Consider the following 20,104-nt stretch of genomic DNA (forward strand, 5'->3'; position numbering starts at 1 on the left):
AAAATCCAGATCAAATCCAAAATCCAGGCTCAAATCCTAAGTCCAAAGGCCCTGTCCTAAAGACCATTTTCAAGAATTTTTCAAACACTTCGAAACCCAGTTAAATGGCCTCTGATTCAGAGTCTGTCAGTTGCATACTGATGGGACATATCTCTAGAAGGAAACCTCCAAATTTGAGCTCATTCTGAGGTCTCTAACCCTAGAAACTAAATCAAAATCCAAAGGCTGTAAAACCTTTAAATATTTACAGCCTATGCCACTAGATCTGCCACCTAGTGGATTTTGACCTTGAAGCTTTCTACAAAGCCTCCAATCACTTCCAAACACTTAATCATGACCCATTGAACATTAAACTGCATTTTGGTGGACCCATTTTGACCCACAGTCAATCAGGGGTCAAAATCACCAAAATACCCCTTAGGGGGGGAGCGCTCAAATATCAATTTTGAACCAAATAAACTCCAAATCCCTTGCAACCACTTCCAGAAAGTTTTTAATATCAAACCAAACCTATCGGAGCCAAACCCAGACCCTGGGTCAACCTGGTTGACCAAGTCAACCTAGGTTGACCAACTAGGCCCTTAAGGGGCAAAATAGGCATTTTAACTGATTTGACTTTTCCAGACCCGGAGACCACCTCCAATAGTATCCAAATTTCATTTCAAATTGATTGAGCCAATTTTTAGACACTGGGTCAACCTAGTTGACCAAGTCAACCTAGGTTGACCAAAACATGCTCTTTAAGGTCAAAATAGGCATTTTGACCAAATTGACCTTTCCAAATCATAGAACCACCTCTAATAGACTCAAAATATCAAATCAAACTTGTTAAGCCCAAATTCGGGTCCTAGGCCAACCTGGTTGACCTAAATACCCTTTAATGTTTAAATAGGTTATTTTAACCTATTCAAAACATTTAATCCCTTTTAAGCTTCAAATTAACTCCAAACTATGGCCTAATCATGCCTTAAATCATGGCCAATCAAATCTAGCTAAAATTGACCAAGTCAATATTTTTAAACTTGATTAAACTAGTTCAAATTCTCTTTCATGCCTTCAAACCTCAAATCTTAATCATCAAACCTCTCCAAGTTCAATCCACCAGCTCAAACCAATTCCTTGCATGCCAACTCATAAGCCTAGGTGGCATTTTGACTGGTCAAACAGTCAACATGGGCTTTGGAGTGGTCAACTTTGATAACAAAACTCTCTTAAACTTAATCCATCTTAACCCAAATCAACTCCAGCTATTTGGATAGACTCTAGAAGTTTCTTAGGGCCTATCCCAGCCTTTGGATCATGATCCAATGGCTTCCATCATCCCATATGCCCATAAGAAGCAAAAATGTGTTTTTCCACTTCATGTCCTTGCCTTGTCCTTTCCTTTAGCTTCCCAACAATCATAGGGACAGATGGCTTGATCATAAACACTCCCTCAGTCAATCCCAGCCACTCATTTATTTAGGGAATGACTTAATGGGACCAAATATCCTAATTAAGCTAATTTGAACCTTAAGCCTTGATTCACTCAATCCCTCCTTTCCAGAGCTAATCCATCCCTCAAAAACCCTCAAAAACCTCTTCCAGATCTTCCTCTAGCACTTCCAAGCCTTCCCCCACCGAATCCAAGCCTCCAAAGCCTCATTGGTGAAGAGAGAGGAACATAGAGAGAAAGAGGTGTTTCAAATAAAATTTTCGATCCAACGAGATCCAGCTCTTGGTGTCTTCATAAGAGTTGTAGGGGATCACTGCAGCTTTCCAACGAGCCTAAGAACACAAATAGCCGACGGTTGGATTGTAAGTTATTTCAGTTTTTAGTTTAAATTTCAATTTGAAATTGTAGCAAATCTACAATGCATGGAGCCTCCAAAATTCAAGCATTATTAGATCATGTTTCCCTCTAGCTACAGTTCAAATTTCATGCTATTTCTTTGAGTATTTTGAACGTTATAGGCATTTAAATTTTTTTAGCTCTAGTTCAACAAGAGCCGTCCGATCGCGCCTTCAGAGTGATCGGACAGCCCAGAAATGACCCCGTCCCCGCGGCTGGGTTAGCTGACTCAATTAAGTAGAGGGTCCCACCGTGCCACGTTGCGCGTTCCCATTGGGCGCCGCCATTCCGGCGGTCAGTTTGACCAAGAATGATAAAAAAATTCAAAAAATGCTAAGATCTTCCAAAATTCTTAGAAAATCAAATTTTTTACCAAATTGGACGTTCTTGGGCTCGCTGAAAAGGGAATTTAATTTAGTATTTTTAAAATTAAAATCAAGATGATTTGGCTTTAGTATTGTGAGATATTTATAGTTGTTTAAATTATGTTTTTTACAATTTTCTCACAATCCAGTGGTCAACTGGAGTCCAAATTTTTGTGGAAGATTATTGTGTATCTTTGGCATGTTTACTGATTTTTCTAGGGTCCGATACCTAATGGATTTCTATGATGTGAATTTTCAAGGTAAAGGGTCTATTTTGGACCTTAAAGTTTAAAAATTCATAACTCTTTAAGTTCTCAGTGTTTTGCTTTGATATTTCTGTGCTGTGGATAGGGGTGCAACTAAGTCAAGTTGACTCGCGAGCCTGTTCGAGCTCGACTCGATAACAGGCTCGACGAGCCGAGCTTATCGAGCTCGCGAGTCGAGCTCGAACACAGTTTCGAGCTCGATAGCTTATCGAGCTCGAGCTCGAACAGGGCTTAGACTCGGCTCGTCGGCTCGACGAGCAGCTCGATTGGGCGACGTGAGCGAGATGTTCCAAACGACTGATCTCCACGGCAAAGCCTCAGGATGATGCAGAACAAGCTCAGGCGGATGGATCTTGACGGCGCAGCTCGGAACGACGACGAACGAGCTTAGGAGAACGTACGTATCTCCACTGCGAAGATACAGAGCTCAGGCGAATCTCGACAGAAAAGCTTCAAGACGATGAAGAGTTGAGCTCGGGCGGACGGATCTCGTTGGCGGAGCTCGGGCGAATGTATCTCGACGGCGGAGCTCAGGATGACGACGAACGAACGCGATGGTGAGTTCGGGCTGGCAGATCTCGACGCTGAGCTCGGGCGGATGTGTCTCGACTGAGGAGATCGGGCGGACGTGTCTCGAAAGCGAACACGATGAGCTCAAATTGAGCTTGACGAGCCTCTCGACATGGGACGAGTAGAGCTCGAGCTCGGTTTTTGAGCTCGACTCGAGTTCGAGCTTGAGCTCGAGCTCGATTTCTGGTAGTCGAGTTCGACTCGAACAACCCCTGGCTCGAGCTCGTCTCGACTTGTTTGCACCCCTAGCTGTGGATTCATGTATGTCAGGGTTAGATACACCAAATTTCAAGCCAATTTGAATAGTAGAGACACCTAGGGAAAATATTTTAAAAAATGTCTAGAAAACTTAGAAAATTCCTAGGGCATTGTACACACACCCAAAAGGAATGAAAATTGAACACAGTAAATATAATGACATTTTAAACCATAGGTTCAAATTTCACCCAATTTTGAGTTCATTAAGTCAGAAAATTAAACAAGTCAAAGTTAATCCCTTAATTAAGCTTTAAAACTTCCAAAAATTATAATAAATCAAGTTTAAATAAAAAAACACAAATAAACCCTCAAACTGACCAGATTTTATCCCTTAATCAACGAAAAATAAAATCAAATTGATTTGACAGCAAGTTTGGCTTTAATTTAATTTTAAGTGAAATTGAATATTTAATTAAAATAATTAATTAAATATTATTTAAAATTCCAAAATTTTCCCAAACACTTGAAAATCTTTTCTTGGGTCATTCCTGACCTTTGGAGTTGATTTCAAGGAGTTGGGAATTCATTTGGAGCAAAATCAAGAAAATCCTTCTAATTAATAATTTTAAAAATTCAATAAATACATCAAACTTTAAAAAATCATAACTAACTCTAGAAAACTCCAAATTGACCAAACTCAATGGCATTCAACTCAAAATCAAGTCTAGTGTTTATTAAAAATTTTAAACCTTCCAAAACCAGTCAAAATAAAAAAGCCAACAAATTGGTCAAACCTAGGTCAAATATAGTCAAATCTTCGAACCTTCATAACTAATTGTAGAAAAATCCAATTTCAGCGTACTTATAGTCTAACTGATCATATTAAGGTCTATTATTTTAATAAAATACTAACTTTATAGAAAACTCTCTTAATTGAAAAGTCAACTTTTGACCCCTTAATTAAATGATTAAAATAATCCAGAAAATTCTCAAAACTCAAAAATTACTCTAAAACTCCAGAAATGTTTATTCATCCTTAAAATTTGCAATGAACTAACACTTAAAAGTAATCTTAAAACCAATTTCAAATTATTAATACTTAAACTCAAATTTAAATCTTCCCTTAAGCATTTCAACCAACCAGAACTTCAAACAACTTTAACAATTTGCCCTCCATAGGACATATCCAAACCACACGACTTATATCACACACTTTAGATGATTTGTTAGGACAACGAACTCTAGTTCTAGGCTAGGTCGGTGTTTACTTTTCTGCTGTGTGCTGGGTTTTTGAGCTTTCACTATATGTTGGTTGCTAGCTTAGAATTGATGTGTTTGTTTACTTACTTTTCTGCACTCTGTATTGTGAATAATTGAGCATTTTAAATTTCAAATATTAACTGCTTGGGATTGATTATATCTGATTGAGACTAAATATTAACTGCTTGGGATTATTTATATAACTATTGATTATTAGGATAACCCTGTAGGATCGAGTCAAGATTTTTCTTTTAAATTTAAATGTAATTTGATTATGATATGGTTGTAAACTCCTTAAAGTGACTTGAATTTGGGATATTTAATCCAATTTGAATTCCAAAGAGGAGAAGACAGCCCTAAAGGGGAGAGTCTTTTTTAATTTGGAACTCAAATTAGGATACTTTTCAAATATTCAAAGAGGAAAGATAACACCCCGTTCAAGGGGGAGTTTCTTTTTATTTGGATATCCGGAACTGATGAATCAAGATGCTTATGAGAAGATAAAGAAGTGGATATCAAGAAAAATCCCAAATCTCAAAGTCACTTGAGTCCTAGGTTTAGAACTCGAGTTGTTGTTAGTGGTGTCCGGCCACTTTACTTTCCGCAGACCCTGGTTTGTAATAAGCAAGGCAACTTTGCCTATGGACTTTCAGTTTGAATATTAATTTAAATATTTGATTGATGTTTGATGTGATTGCGTATAGAACTACCTGCTTTTTGTAGTTTCTTGGCATTTGTATGCCACTTTTGTTTTTGTTTGGACTCGTGAGACTTGTGAGGGTGTGAAAACTCTTATACTCATAATTTTAAAGTTTAAAGATTTTAGCGAGTTTGAATAATTTAGAAAGATAATGAATTCAAGGAATTAGCCGGGGATCAACCCCGGGGTCGCATGCATATTTCTGCATTTCTTTTCTCCTTGCTTTAGACCCTTCCCCGCCTGCGGGTAGAGTCCGGATAGTCTGACCAATGAGGATGAGGTGCCAGACCTAGGGAAGCTTAGTCTTCTAAAAAATTATTTTCTAAGCCTGTTTTTAACTTTCAAGCATATTTGATTTAGAGTTGTTAACTAGCATGCATTGCATTAGAAACAGATTTAAAAGAATCAAAATTTTAATTGCATTAGTCCTTAGCATTTTGCACCCAGCATAAGTCAAAGGGGCCAATTAAAAAAATCTCTAGATGTCGGCCCAAACTCTTCAAAACTTTAAATAAAACGTCCCTACCACTCTTTCATAAAAGACCAGAATCATCTAGATGTCGACCCTAATATTTAATCTCCTTTAACTTTTTAAAATATTTTTATCAAATATAATGATACCATAACATATGCATATTATCTCAAATATCTCACATAATTTGTTTAGTAAAAAGTGTATAATTCACATTTTATAAAGGGTTAAAGACAACAACTTGAAACTCCTATGATGTGGGACTATAAAAATTGCATGAATAGTTTATAATATAATTTGAGTTTATTTGGGCTACTTGGGCTTAAAATTTGGGTTTAATTTGGTTATTAATTTGGATAATATGTATTATAAATTTGCTATAATATATATTATAAGAGCTAATAATATAGATTTTTAATAATATAAATTTCTATATTATATTAAATATTATTTTTATAAATATATTTAATTATAAATATATAAATATATTATTTTTAAATGATATTTATATTTATAATTTTGTATTATATATATTTTTAAATTTATAAATATTATTAAATGGTCATATATTTAATTATTTATATTATATTAATGATCATAAATTTTTAATTATTATAAAATTTATATTGATATTTTAAATATTATTTATAAATATATAATATATTATTCTTAAATGATATTTATATTTATAAAATTATATATTAATTATTTTAAAAAATTTAAAATATATTAAATGCTCAAATATTATTTATATTGCATTATATTTATTAATTTTTTAATTTTTTTAATATCTAATTTATTTCATTATGTCATTCCGTTCGGTGAACGCGGTCGAATCCATGAACTTTTTCCTTCTTTACTGTTTCTTTTGTCCGTCCGATTTTCACGAAATTTTGATTTATTAAGTGATATATATGTTGATTTTCTTGAGAACTTAAATTTAATATTTATAATTCCTAATTATTTAATAAAAAATTCATTATGCATTAAAATTATAATAAATATTAAAGTTGTACGGGTATTATATAAATCCCTTGGCAAAAAGATAAAGGATTAATTTGAGCCGTTGTGAGTTTTATTACTATAGAAGCCTCAAGTTTAAAGCTCGAAAAAAAAAGACAAAGGAAATAGTAAAAAGATAATATTAGATTAAAATTTTGGCTAATTAAGAGTTTTTGAATAGGGCTTGCCTAGATTGCCTTATGATTTATTTGCGTAAAAAAAAAAAAAAAAACGAAGATCGAAGTAACTTAGACCGTTGAAGACCTCAGTAAGATTAGGGTTTTTTGTCGTTTCAACTTCGAGTGCCGCTTGTATAAATCGAACTACCTCTTTCAGTTTCGTCAACTACCTCTTTCAGTTTCGTCGTAGACAAAGAAGTCGTCAGAGAGTGCCTTTCAATGGAGCAGAGCATGTGCCGTTTATTCGTAGCAGTGATCTTACTACTTATCGTATTTGCTCACCAAATCGGTAGATCAGATGGCTCGGTTTCATCTTCAGGAGGGAGCGACCTTGACTACTCGAAGCTATCGGGAATCATCATCCCGGGCTTTGCCTCGACTCAGCTGAGGGCGTGGTCAGTGCTTGACTGCCCCTACTCTCCGCTTGACTTCAACCCTCTAGACTTGGTCTGGCTAGACACCACCAAGGCAGGAAAAACCTTCTTCCCATGGCACTTGATTTTTATAATTTCATTATACCGCCATTATAATCTCCCAGTGGGAGTTTTTTATTGAATTCTGTTTCATTCCCATGCCGGGTGTTTATTTTATGTTTCTCCGAGTTAATATGGCGGTGGAAGAATGAAGCTTGATGTGTAAGCTATTATTATTTTTGGTTTTGCAGCTTCTTTCTGCTGTGAACTGTTGGCTTAAATGCATGTTGTTGGATTCTTATAATCAAACTGATCATCCTGAGTGCAAATCGAGGCCTGATAGTGGCCTATCAGCTATAACAGAGCTGGATCCTGGTTATATAACAGGTGATATTACGGATATGTTGCTTCTGTATTGAAAGTTGTGCACATTTCCTTTTCTTGCATCTCTTGTATTCATATACCTTGTTTGATTATAATTGAATCTATGCAAATTAAACATAATCTCTCAACAAAAGAACCAAATTTGATACACCTTGGAAGCAAAAAACAAATAGAAAAACTACAACAAAACTACAATGGTGATTGATTTTGTATTAATACTTCAATAATAGAAAACAAGATACAGGTGATTTACAATTTGAGAGGTAGGTCAGCTCTCCCAATCAACCTAGACGTTGCTAGGAAGCCCTCATAAAACTCTAGACAACTCCCCCTTAAATAGCCCTAGAATACAATAACATAAATAGAACATTCCTAAATAATTTAAATATATTTTAGGAAACATTCTTAAACAATTAAACATAATTTATGAAAACTTCATAAGCAATTAAACATGATTTAGGAAATCTTCCTAAACAAATTAAAATATTTAGGAAACATTCCTAAATAAATTAAACATAATTAAGGAAATATTTCTAAACAATTAAACATGATTTAGGAAACATTTGTAAACAATTAAATATGATTTAGAAAACATTCATAAACAAATTAAATAGCTTCTCCTTAATTCTTCCTTGTCACATAATGCATAATAGCTTTCTTGGGTCCCACAAGGTGGGTCTCCCATGATGTATCAATACTCCCCTTCCAAAGAGCCATCTTGTACTCAAGGTGGTACAAAGGAAATTGTTGCTGAAGAATATATTTCCGGTTGAAAAGAAAACGGGCAAGTAGTTGTAATCCTAGAATGCATTTCCTCGTTGGATCAACATGAAACAGGTGTAACATGTTTGCTGCTTAAAATTCTATCAACAATTTGTTTATGTGAAACAATACATACATTTTTCTTTCCATTTCTCTTTTGTGAAGAATCTCTCCAAACTCGTGTCAGCATAACCTATACTTACTTGGTTTTGGGTTCTGAATTAACAAAATCTCCAGCGGTAGAAGAATGTTCTATTATTTTAGAAGAAAATGTATTGCCCTTAAATCCCTTAATAGATTGGATAACTTTCTTTTGTTTTGCACTCAACTTATCCACCAAGATTTTATGTGAACTTGAAGAATAAAAAGAATTAATAGGTACATAATTTTTAGTTTTCTCTGAAGTCTCTTCATTATCTTGGCTTATGAAGTCTTGATGCTTGCAGACTTCGGTGCCTTTTTTATTTTCTTTTGGGAAATTTGCTGGTGAATCAAGTTTTGCTAATGAAGTTTTACCATCAACATCCAAGGATACTTCAGTTGAATCTTTCTCTGCACCAGGACTAACAATCTTTATCATTTCATCCCCATCAATCTTGCTTGGTACAACTTTCTGATCTTCTCTCGGCATATCGTTTTTGTGATTCCCCCGTGTTTGCGATATGGAGCCACCTTAGCTTGATTCTTTAACATTTATTTCATCATCTCCTTGAGATTTCCAAACCTTGCTTCCATCGATGAAAAACACTCATTAAACGACCCCAAATCTGTTTGTAGCTGCCCTACTTCCCTCTAGAACTTCCAACACCTTAACTCTTCTCCGGTCTCCGATCCCAAGAAATTGCTTTGATACCTTGGAAGCGAAAACAACAAACAATAAATAGAAAAACTATAGTAAAACTGAAACGGTGACTGATTTTGTATCAATACTTCAATAAGGGAAAACAAGATACAAATGATCTACAATTTAAGAGGTAGATCGACTCTCCCAATCAATTTAGATGCCGCTAGAAAGCCCTCAAAGAAAAGAACTACAACATAACCAAAACTCAGTCATAGTATCATGATAAAATCCTAGCAACTCCCCTTAAATATCCCTAGAACACAATAACATAAATAAAACCTTTCTAAAAAAATTACATATAATTTAGAAAATCTTCCTAAACAATTTAACATAATTTAAGAAACCTTCATAAACAATTAAATATGATTTATGAGACATTCCTAGACAAATTAAACATAATTTAGAAAACTTTCCTAAATAAATTAATCATAATTTAGGAAACTTTCCTAAACAATTAAACATGATTTAGGAAATATTCCTAAACAATGAAGAATTAAATATGATTTAGGAAACCTCCCTAAACAAATTAAATAACTTCTCCTTGATTCCTCCTCCTCACATTCAAGTTTAGGTATATATAACATGTACTTGATGATGATTTTGCTGATGACCTTTCTAAAACAAATATCTTCCAAGAATTATCATTTTTTTGATGTAAGGCAGCGGCAACACATGGATGAGACTCTGTTTATGGAATCTTTTTTTTTCTAACAAGACAGTTATTGGTTTCTTAAGCTCATCTATTTCTATAGGATGTCATTATATAACGGGGAAGATTAGTAATCAAAAGCCTGGTAGAAAATCTACTGCATTTTGAATTTATGTCAGAGATATTATTCATCCGGCAGTTCAGTGTGAGTAATATCAGCAAATTCAAAGAAAATGCTAGGTATTATATGGGAAAACTCAACTTTTAAATTAGGAGAAGCTTTGTTTAGGTGTAGGACATGAAATGAAGCATTATAACAAATTTTCTTTTTCAACGCATTGAAATTGACATGCTAAAAATTAAAAGATGCAAAGATGATCTTAGCTAAGAGCCCATGACAATCAATTGAAGTTTTTTTTTTTAAAGCTATAAAGAGGCTCGTGAGTAATTTAAGAAAGGTATTTGCGATGCAAAGAGCTTAGAATGATTTATATAATATATTAGATACTAAGGAGGGAGAAAAATAGATGTATAAGTTAGCCAAACAAAGAGATAAGAGTAGTAAGGATTTAGTTCAAGTGAAATGTATTAAGGATGAAGATCAAAATGTACTTTTCTTAGAAGATGATATTCAACAAAGGTGGATAAGATATTTTGCTAAACTTTTTAATGAAGAATATGAAAATACGATTGAATTTATTAACTTTAACACCCTAATTGAAAATAAAGATTTTTGTTTTTATCGGCGTATTAGTAAAACCGAAGTTAGAGAGGCTTTAAAGAAAATGAAGTGTGGAAAAACTATTGGACCTGATGATATTCCAATAAAGATATGTAAATACTTAGGAGATGAAGGAATTTCTTAGCTTACTAAACTTTTTACTTGCTTTGAAGACTAAAAGATGCCAGATCAGTGGAGAATGAGTGTGTTAATTCCTATTTTAAGAATAAAGGTGATGCACAGGAGTGTGCAAATTATAGAGGAATTAAGTTAATGTGTCTTTAAAACTATGAGAGCGAGTTTTGGAGAGTAGGTTATGGCGTGATACTAATATTTCTCAAAAATCAATTTGGATTCATGTCGGATAGGTCTACTATGGAAGCCATACATTTATTGAGAGGTTTGATGGAAAAATATAAAGAGAATAAGGAGGATCTACATATGATATTTACGGAGGAGATCAATGCCATGGCCGAAGAAGCTCGCAAAAGGGATAGTTACCTTCAGAACTTGCGAGTTCCGTTCCTTACTTCCGATGAAAATGTCGCAAATTCCGCTCGGACAGGTAAAGGAACGTCGTCGAAGGAGCGAAGTCGAACGAGAACAAAGGAGCCGAAGAAGCTCTCGTGCAATCTTACACCTCCTGCGAAGAAATGAAGCCGAACAGCAACGACGCGAAGGAATCCTTCGTCCAGCGAATTTATAACCCGCTCATATTGAGCGGGTTTCTAATTCGCAGAAAACACTCTACGTAACACACTCCTAATGCTTCCGTGGATTTTCTTTTGTCCTACTCAAAATTAACCAAACAACTAAATTTAGTAAATACATGTATTTGTTTTACTTTACACTACTAATTCAGGCAACCAAACAGCCCCTAAATAGCTCTAAAACACAATAACATAAATAAAACCTTTCTAAACAATTTAAATATATTTTAGGAAACCTTCTTAAACAATTAAACATAATTTATGAAAACTGCAATTAAAAATGATTTAGAAAATCTTCCTAAACAAATTAAACATATTTAGGAAAAATTCCTAAATAAATTAAACATAATTAAGGAAACATTTCTAAACAATTAAACATGATTTAAAAAACATTCATAAACAAATTAAATAGCTTCTCCTTAATTCTTCCTCATCACATAATGAATAATAGCTTTCTTGGGTCCCACAAGGTTGGTCTCCCATGACGTATCAATACTCCCCTCCCAAAGAGCCACATTGTACTCATGGTGGTACGAAGGAAGCTGCTGCTGAAGAATATTTTTCAGGTTGCAAAAGAAAATGGGCAAGTAGTTGTAATCCTGGAATGCATTTCCTCGTTGGATCAACGTGAAACAGCTGTAACATGTTTGCTGCTTAAAATTCTATCAACAATTTGTTTATGTGAAACAATACATACATTTTTATTTCCATTTCTCTTTTGTGAAGAATCTCTCCAAACTCGTGTCAGCATAACCTTACTTGGTTTTGGGTTCTGAATTAACAAAAGCTCCATCGGTAGAAGAATGTTCCTATTATTTTAGAAGAAAATGTATTGTCCTTAAATCCCTTAATAGATTGGATAACTTTCTTTTGTTTTGCACTCAGCTTATCCATCAAGATTTTATGTGAACTTGAAGAATAAAAAGAATTAATAGGTACAGAATTTTTTGTTTTTCATTATCTTGGCTTATGAAGTCTTGATGCTTGCAGTCTTCAGTGCCTTTTTTATTTTCTTTCCGGACATTTGCTGGCGAATCAAATTTTGCTAATGAAGTTTTACCATCAACATCCAAGGATACTTCAGTTGAATCTTTCTCTACACCAGGACTAACAGTCTTTATCATTTCATCCCCATCAATCTTGCTTGATACAACTTTCTGATATTCTCTTGGCATATCGTTTTCGTGATTCCCCCGTGCTTTTGACAGAGCCGCCTTAACTTGATTCTTTAACATTTATTTCATCATCTCCTTGAGATTTCCAAACCTTCCATCGTTGAAAAACACTCATTAAACAACCCCACATCCCTTCGCAGCTGCCATACTTCCCTCTACAACTTCCAACACCTCAACTCTTCTCCGGTCTCCGATCCCAAGAAATTGCTTTGATACCTTGGAAGCAAAAACAACAAACAACAAATATAAAAACTGTAGTAAAACCAAAACGGTGACTGATTTTGTATCAATACTTCAATATGGGAAAACAAGATACAAATGATATACAATTTAAGTGGTAGATCGGTTCTCCCAATCAATTTAGATGCCGCTAAAAAGCCCTCAAAGAAAAGAACTACAACAAAACCAAAACTCAGTCATAGTATCATGATAAAATCCTAACAACTCCCCCTTAAATATCCCTAGAACACAATAAAATAAATAAAACCTTTCTAAAAAAATTAAATATAATTTAGAAAATCTTTCTAAACAATTTAACATAATTTAAGAAACCTTCATAAACAATTAATTATGATTTATGAAACATTTCTAGACAAATTAAATATAATTTAGAAAACTTTCCTAAACAAATTAAACATAATTTAGGAAACTTTCCTAAATAATTAAACATAATTTAGGAAATATTCCTAAACAATAAAGAATTAAATATGATTTAGGAAACCTTCCTAAACAAATTAAATAACTTATCCTCGATTCCTCCTCACATTCAAGTTTAGGTATATATATAACATGTACTTGTGATGATTTTGCTGATGACCTTTCTAAAACAAATATCTTCCAAGAATTATCATTTTTTGATGTAAGACTGCGGCAACACATGGATGAGACTCTGTTTATGGAATCTTTTTTTCTAACAAGACAGTTATTTGTTTCTTAAGCTCAACTATTTCTATAGGATTTCATTATATAACGGGGAAGATTAGTAATCAAGAGCCTGGTAGAAAATCTACTGCATTTTGTTTATGTCAGAGATATTATTCATCCGGCAGTTCAGTCTGAGTAATATCAGTAAATTCAAAGAAAATGCTAGGTATTATATGGGAAAACTCAACTTTTAAATTAGGAGAAGTTTTGTTTAGGTGTAGGACATGAAATGAAGCATGATAACAAATTTTCTTTTTCAACGCATTGAAATTGACATGCTAAAAATTAAAAGATGCAAAGATGGTCTAGCTAAGAGCCCATGACAATCAATTGAAGTTTTTTTTAAAGTTATAAAGAGGCTCGTAAGAAATTTAAGAAAGTTATTTGTGATGCAAAGAGTTTAGAATGATTTATATAATATATTAGTACTAAGGAGGGAGAAAAATAGATGTATAAGTTAGTCAAACAAAGAGATAGGAGTAGTAAGGATTTAGTTCAAGTGAAATGTATTAAGGATGAAGATTAAAATGTACTTTTCTTAGAAGATGATATTCAACAAAGGTGGATAAGATATTTTGCTAAACTTTTAATGAAGAATATGAAAATACGATTGATTTTAGTGACTTTAGCACCTTAATTGAAAATAAAGATTTTTATTTTTATCGGCGTATTAGTAAAACCAAAGTTAGAGAGGCTTTAAAGAAAATGAAGTGTGAAAAAGCTATTGGACATGATGATATTCTAATAGAGATGTGTAAATACTTAGGAGATGAAGGAATTTCTTAGCTTACTAAACTTTTTTATTTTGTTTTGAAGCTAAAAAGATGCCAGATCAGTGGAGAATGAGTGTGTTAATTCCTATTTTTAAGAATAAAAGTGATGCACAAGAGTGTGCAAATTATAGAGGAATTAAGTTAATGTGTCATACTTTAAAACTATGGGAGCGAGTTATGGAGAGTAGGTTACGACGTGATACTAATATTTCTCAAAATCAATTTGGATTCATGTCGGGTAGGTCTACTATGGAAGCAATACATTTATTGAGAGGTTTGATGGAGAAATATAAAGAGAATAAGGAGGATCTACATATGATATTTATTGATTTAGAGAAACCATATGATAAAGTTCCAAGAGAAGTGCTATGGAGAGTTCTTGAAAAGAAAAGAGTTAATAATACTTATATTCAAATCATTTAAGATATGTATGCAGGAACTATTACTTGTGTTCAAACACAAGGTGGTTTGACCAAGTATTTTTCTATTTCGGTTGAATTACATCAAGGATCAGCCTTAAGTTTATATCTTTTTTGCTTTAGTCATGGATGTTCTCACTAGACATTTGCAAGAATATGTACATTGGTATATGCATTTTGCTGATGGTATTCTTCTTGTTGATAAGACTAGAGAGGGAGTCGGTAAACTTGAATTATGGAGGTCAACCTTAGAGTTTAAAGGTTTGTCAACCTTAGAGTTTAAAGGTTTTCGCTTGAGTAGATCTAAAACTGAATATATAGAATATAATTTTAGTAGCAATAGACCTAGTGAGGGGATTGTGACTTTGGGCGATCAAGTCATTAATAAGAGTACACATTTTAGATATCTTGGATCTATTGTTCAAGTGATGTTTAAGTAGATGGGGATATTATCAGCAAAATGCAAGTTGGATGGTTGAAGTGGAGGAATGCATCGGGCTTGTTGTGCGATAGAAAAATCCCCCTCAAACTTAAGGGAAAATTCTATAAGATGGTGGTGAGACCTGCAATGCTTTATGATGTCGAATGTTGACCATTAAAAGAGAAGCATAATACTAAGTTGAGTATTGCAGAGATGAGGATGCTTAGGTGGATGAGTTGCTTTACCCTTAGAGATAGGATACTAAATGAGCATATACGTGAAAATGTTGAAGTTGCTTTAGTGGAAGATTAGATTAGAGAGAGTTGCCTTAGATGGTTTAGTCACATTAAACGGAGGCCTTCTGATCACCTGGTTAGGAAAGTTGAGGTATTAGATTTGACTTATGTTAAGAAAGGTAGAGGCAGACCTAAAAAGACTTGATTAGAAAATATTAGAAATGATATTTCTTTATTAGATTTAAAGGAGAATTTGACTTTTAACATGACAATGATGAAAAATGATTCATGTAGCCGACCCCACGTAGTGGGACAAAGGCTTGATGTTGTTGTTGTCAGGTGATGTTTTTGTTGGATTATGTTTGGGTATTTTGTCTAAAGGTTTGATTAGGAATAACTTGATTGTTTTTTCATTAAGTTTTATAATGTATATGTTATCTCTTCCAAAATGTATGGCATCCATGCCATATAACCATGGCTTATCCAAAAGGATATGAGCAATATCTATGGGAAGAGCATCACATCATTTGAGCTTCATAATTCCATACATGGATAAAGCTATGGGTTGATTTGGAACTTAGCCTATTAATAAATAGATACGAAGTTCAGACTCACTACCAATGCCAGACCTGTTTTTTTGAACGGGGGAGCACAAACCCCTCTCTCTTCATAGCCTTTCGCTTTTAAAACAGTCCATCCTTTTCATTGGATTTAAAGGCCCAGATATGCTTATACATTCACCTGCTTTTATGATTGTGCAAAGAGCTAAAGTACTTGGCATTTCTTTTTAAAATGTACAGTTGTTTCATCAATTGAAATGGATAGAAAGTGAACTCGTTTGTTTTTTTTTAATATGAGAAAAAGGCCAAAATGATCGGGCTCTTTATAAAAGATCAAAATGATCATTTAATATAGTTGAGAATTATTTTGTCCTTCGTAAAAAATTAAGGGACAATTTTGATTCATTCTTTTTTTTTTTAATTAAATATTTTGGTATGTCAAGTTGTGCTTGTTTGCTTCTGGTAGTGATTTGGTTGCATAAAGTTGAACTGTGATAAGCATTTCAATGGCTGTCTGATGTTAGCTTCTGTAACCCATTTAACAAACTGACGAAATGTCCCAGATGGCTGAAGTTAGAATATATTGGAACTTCATCATTCTTGGTTTTGTTCTCTTTGATAGTGGTGAAAGAATGCTTTCTGATATAGAACCAAAATGTATTGCGACACAACAGAAAGTCTGGTACAAGGTGTTCTTACGGCAATTGTTTTTTGTGATACTGTGGAAAGATGTTATGTTGTTGTGTTTAGTAGGATTCAAAGCTAAATAATATGAAGATTTGAATGAGATCTTGATCTGGCATACTAGCCCTAGAAAATAATTTTCCTGTGCAACTTTTAATTAAAAAGTATCTTCGTATTGGTAAGTTGCTAACGAAGCTTATGTTTAATGAACTCGTTTTACTATCTTTATGTCTTTTTGTTTCCTTACACTATTCAAGTATTGACTGCCCAGGTCCTCTTTCGTCTGTATGGAAGGAATGGCTTAAATGGTGTATTGAATTTGGTATCGAGGCAAATGCAATTGTTGCTGTTCCATATGACTGGAGGCTATCAGCATCAATGCTAGAGGAGCGAGACCTCTACTTTCACAAACTAAAGTTAGTTTATTATAGTAAATCTTGACTGAAGTTGCTCCGTTATCTTATTATGTGCTGTAATTATCTCCAACGAATTTGTGGGAGTGAGCATGCTAATATCTTCTGATATGTCCATATGCCTTTTTTGCTTATTTATTTTTACTGCCTGGTCTCTTTATGCTGTCATATTTAACCTGTTACACATAATTCATCTGACAACTGCATGGAAAGCACTTGATAATTTGCTCCTTGATTGATTTGGTCAGCATTTTAAAATTCTTAACGGAGATAGTTAATTTGTGATTAAGCACTGATGGCTGATTTAGAATTTGATTTTTTTTTTACCAAGTTCCCATCTGTTGCCTCTTTTTTTTATTGGTTTTATCTTATCTTGAATACTTTTATTTCTAGGAATAAAATTTAATGATTGCTATTTTTTTGTCTATATATTTATTAGTCATGTTGTATATACTTGTTATTATTGTGTACTGAGTATAAGTCTTTATATTTGCAGAAAATCCTCTCTTTTATCATTAAAAACATTTCTTCCTCAACTTCATCCGCATTGATGAACTTCATCTGCATTGATGAAAGTCATACATGAAATAAATTCAACAACTGGGAGTTAATACATGATATTCAATGGTAACCATGACTAGCTGATCTTCGGGGATGCAGAGTCTCATGGGTCTTCATTTCATTTTATATTTTAGAGGGCAATGATGATGTTGATAACCCCTTTTATTATGATTTTTATTTTCTGCACCCGTTATCAAAGTCAAGAAACCCTTATAGTGTCCTATTCCTGTAATGGCGACTTCTTAGGAAGTTGTCAATGTTGTAGATAGAAGTGATAGAGGTGACGGGACATTTGCATGTGAGGATAAGAGCAACATGCTTCATCTTCGATCGGCAGCCCATTTAGAGTTTTATTATTTGGTGTGCCCACAAATTTTTGATCTTATCTTGTTTTGAATCAAGCTACCTCACTCTGGGGTTTAAGTACTTGAGAATTATAAGTTACCTTATTTTTTATGTTTAAGATGATTGAGTTGCTTAAGGAATTTGCACGCTTAATATGTAGATAACATAATAATTTTATCTTTAAGTGAGTTTAAACGATGCGATAAAACACAAAGAGCGGTAAAACAAATTTAGGCCAAATTACATGCGTAGGAGTTAAGATCGTAAACAATCAATTTAATCTAATGTTGCATACATGGATGATTTTCAACAAGAGATCCCAATGTTAACAATAAGATTAGTTACTATGCAAAGATCCCTCAATCAACTCTCTAGATTACTAAGTCTTAGTGGAGAATAGTTGATATGATCTTTGTAAATCCAAAAATAGCTACAATTGAGAAGTAACTTGGAAGATAAGAGAGTTAGAGGAAGAGTTTTACCCAAAGAAACATAAAACACGAAGCTCCGATGTCGATGTGTGGCTGTTTCTGCAGTTGGATAGCAATCAAAATCCTTTCACAAGTCCGGACAGCAATGGGGATGGCGCAGGGTTTTTCGGACAGCAACTACAAAAGCATGGTCAGCAGCTTTGGGTCCTGGGATGGCTTAACCACAACAAAACTTCGGCTGGAACCTTGGGACAGCAAGAGGAAAAGCTGGGACAGCAATTTCCAATGTTTGGAGAAGGAGGACAACCACTATAAACGTTCTAAATTTTCTGGACAGCAAAGGGGCTATAGGAATAGTCCTCTAGCAGCAAAGGGGATGGAGTTTGGAGAGTTAACCAAGAGGAGGTAGGAGGGGAAGGGGGCCGGCTAGGGAAAGGAATAAGAGAAATTTCTGTGATTATATTTCTTTTGGGTTTGGTGTGGGGTTTGATTTGCAATTTTGAATTTCAAATCAAGAGAAGAGGAAGGAAGGTATCCCAAAACGATGGGAGTAATTGATGTTCCTAAGAAGGTAGGAATTAGTTGAGAAAGAGAAAGAAGAAGAAGAGGGAGCATGGGGGCGGCGGCATGGAGAGAAAGGGGAAGGATTTGGTGAAAGGAATCAAGGCATGCCCTTTTAGGAATCCTAAATTGAGGAGGAATCAAATCCAATCTAATTCAAATTTGACTTGGATTGAGATTTGAGAACTTTCCTAAAATAGGTATCCTTAATTAGGAAGTAAATCCAAATTTATTTGATTTGAATTTTGGAATTTGAATTCAATGCTAAATCAAGGGGCTAAAATAGGAAAGGGGTTTGAATGGATGGAGGAATTTGTGGAGCTCATGGGAAAAGGGGGCGGCCGACGGCATGCTTGGAGTAGGGATTGATTGGATGGGTTTCCTTAAGTGGTCTCGTCTAAAATTAGGAGGAATTTATGGGTAAAATATTTCTCTTAATTTTAATTTAAAGTTAGATCCAAGAATTGAATACTTTCCTAATATAGATTATGTCGATTTTGGAAAGATTTCAAAATCTGAATTTGAAATCAGATTTTGAATTGGATTTCCTTCATAATCTTCATGCTCTACTTTGGAAAGAAACAAACAATTAATTTGGATCCAAGGGAGGGGAAGGCCGGCGGCTAACTAGGGTTAGGGCTTTGGATGTGGCGGTTTGAAGATGGAGAGTAGGTTCGGCGGGTGAGGTTGGTTGGCGGCTTGAAAGAGGCGGTGGGGTTTGTTGGCCGAGAGGGGGAGGGGATCTTGTTGAGGTTGACCGGCAGCTTGAGGACTTGAAGTGGCCGACGGGTGTTTGGGAAAGGCGAGGTGGCCGGATGTAGGGGAAAGAAAGAAATGATAAGAAAATACTACGAATACTAACCGCGAGTCCCGGAATCCACCGGCGGCTGACGGGTGATGTGTGGCCCTCTCTAGGGTTTCTCCTCTCAAGAACTCACAAAGAGATCAAGAACAAGAAAGCTGAATTTTCATTAATAATCATTTATTCATTAACCTCATAAGAGGGAAAAGAGGGCTATAAATAGGTTCCATACAAGAACAAAACAAAAGACCAAATTACCCCTTGGGGTTACTTGCATCTGGTCCCTCAAGTGAGAGTAAAAACGGAAAAGAACACTAAAATAATAAAATTACAATACATCAATCAGAAATAAAAGATGCGAGCGTAGCCGTAAATCTTCGATGTCTCCTCGCGCTAGAATATCCTGTAGATGTCCTCATCTGGAACTGTATGTCTAAAAACAATTACTCTCTCAGCTTAATTCGCTGGTGCTT

General features: G+C 34.4%; 1 protein-coding gene across 5 annotated transcripts in view; it reads left to right on the forward strand.

The window, feature by feature from the left end:
• The first annotated feature begins 6,887 nt into the window (after window positions 1-6,887).
• The window catches only part of LOC110116415 (phospholipid--sterol O-acyltransferase), a 56,296-nt gene continuing 43,079 nt past the window's right edge, over window positions 6,888-20,104 (forward strand). For 2 of the 5 annotated variants that reach the window (XR_002305441.2, XM_028699571.1), the window contains exons 1-3: window positions 6,890-7,311; window positions 7,508-7,643; window positions 16,790-16,934. Coding sequence is in view for 3 of the 5 variants with exons in the window: in XM_028699571.1 (XP_028555404.1) it covers window positions 7,063-7,311; window positions 7,508-7,643; window positions 16,790-16,934 (530 nt within the window). In the remaining 2 variants the exon portion in view is untranslated. Of the gene's footprint in view, window positions 7,312-7,507; window positions 7,644-16,789; window positions 16,935-20,104 lie in introns of all 5 variants that reach the window. The other 3 variants (XM_020849963.2, XR_003702431.1, XM_020849962.2) reach the window with 3 other exon arrangements.

Source organism: Dendrobium catenatum, unplaced genomic scaffold (genome assembly GCF_001605985.2).
Source record: "Dendrobium catenatum unplaced genomic scaffold, ASM160598v2 fragScaff_scaffold_1341, whole genome shotgun sequence".
NCBI classification, from domain to species: Eukaryota; Viridiplantae; Streptophyta; class Magnoliopsida; order Asparagales; family Orchidaceae; genus Dendrobium; species Dendrobium catenatum.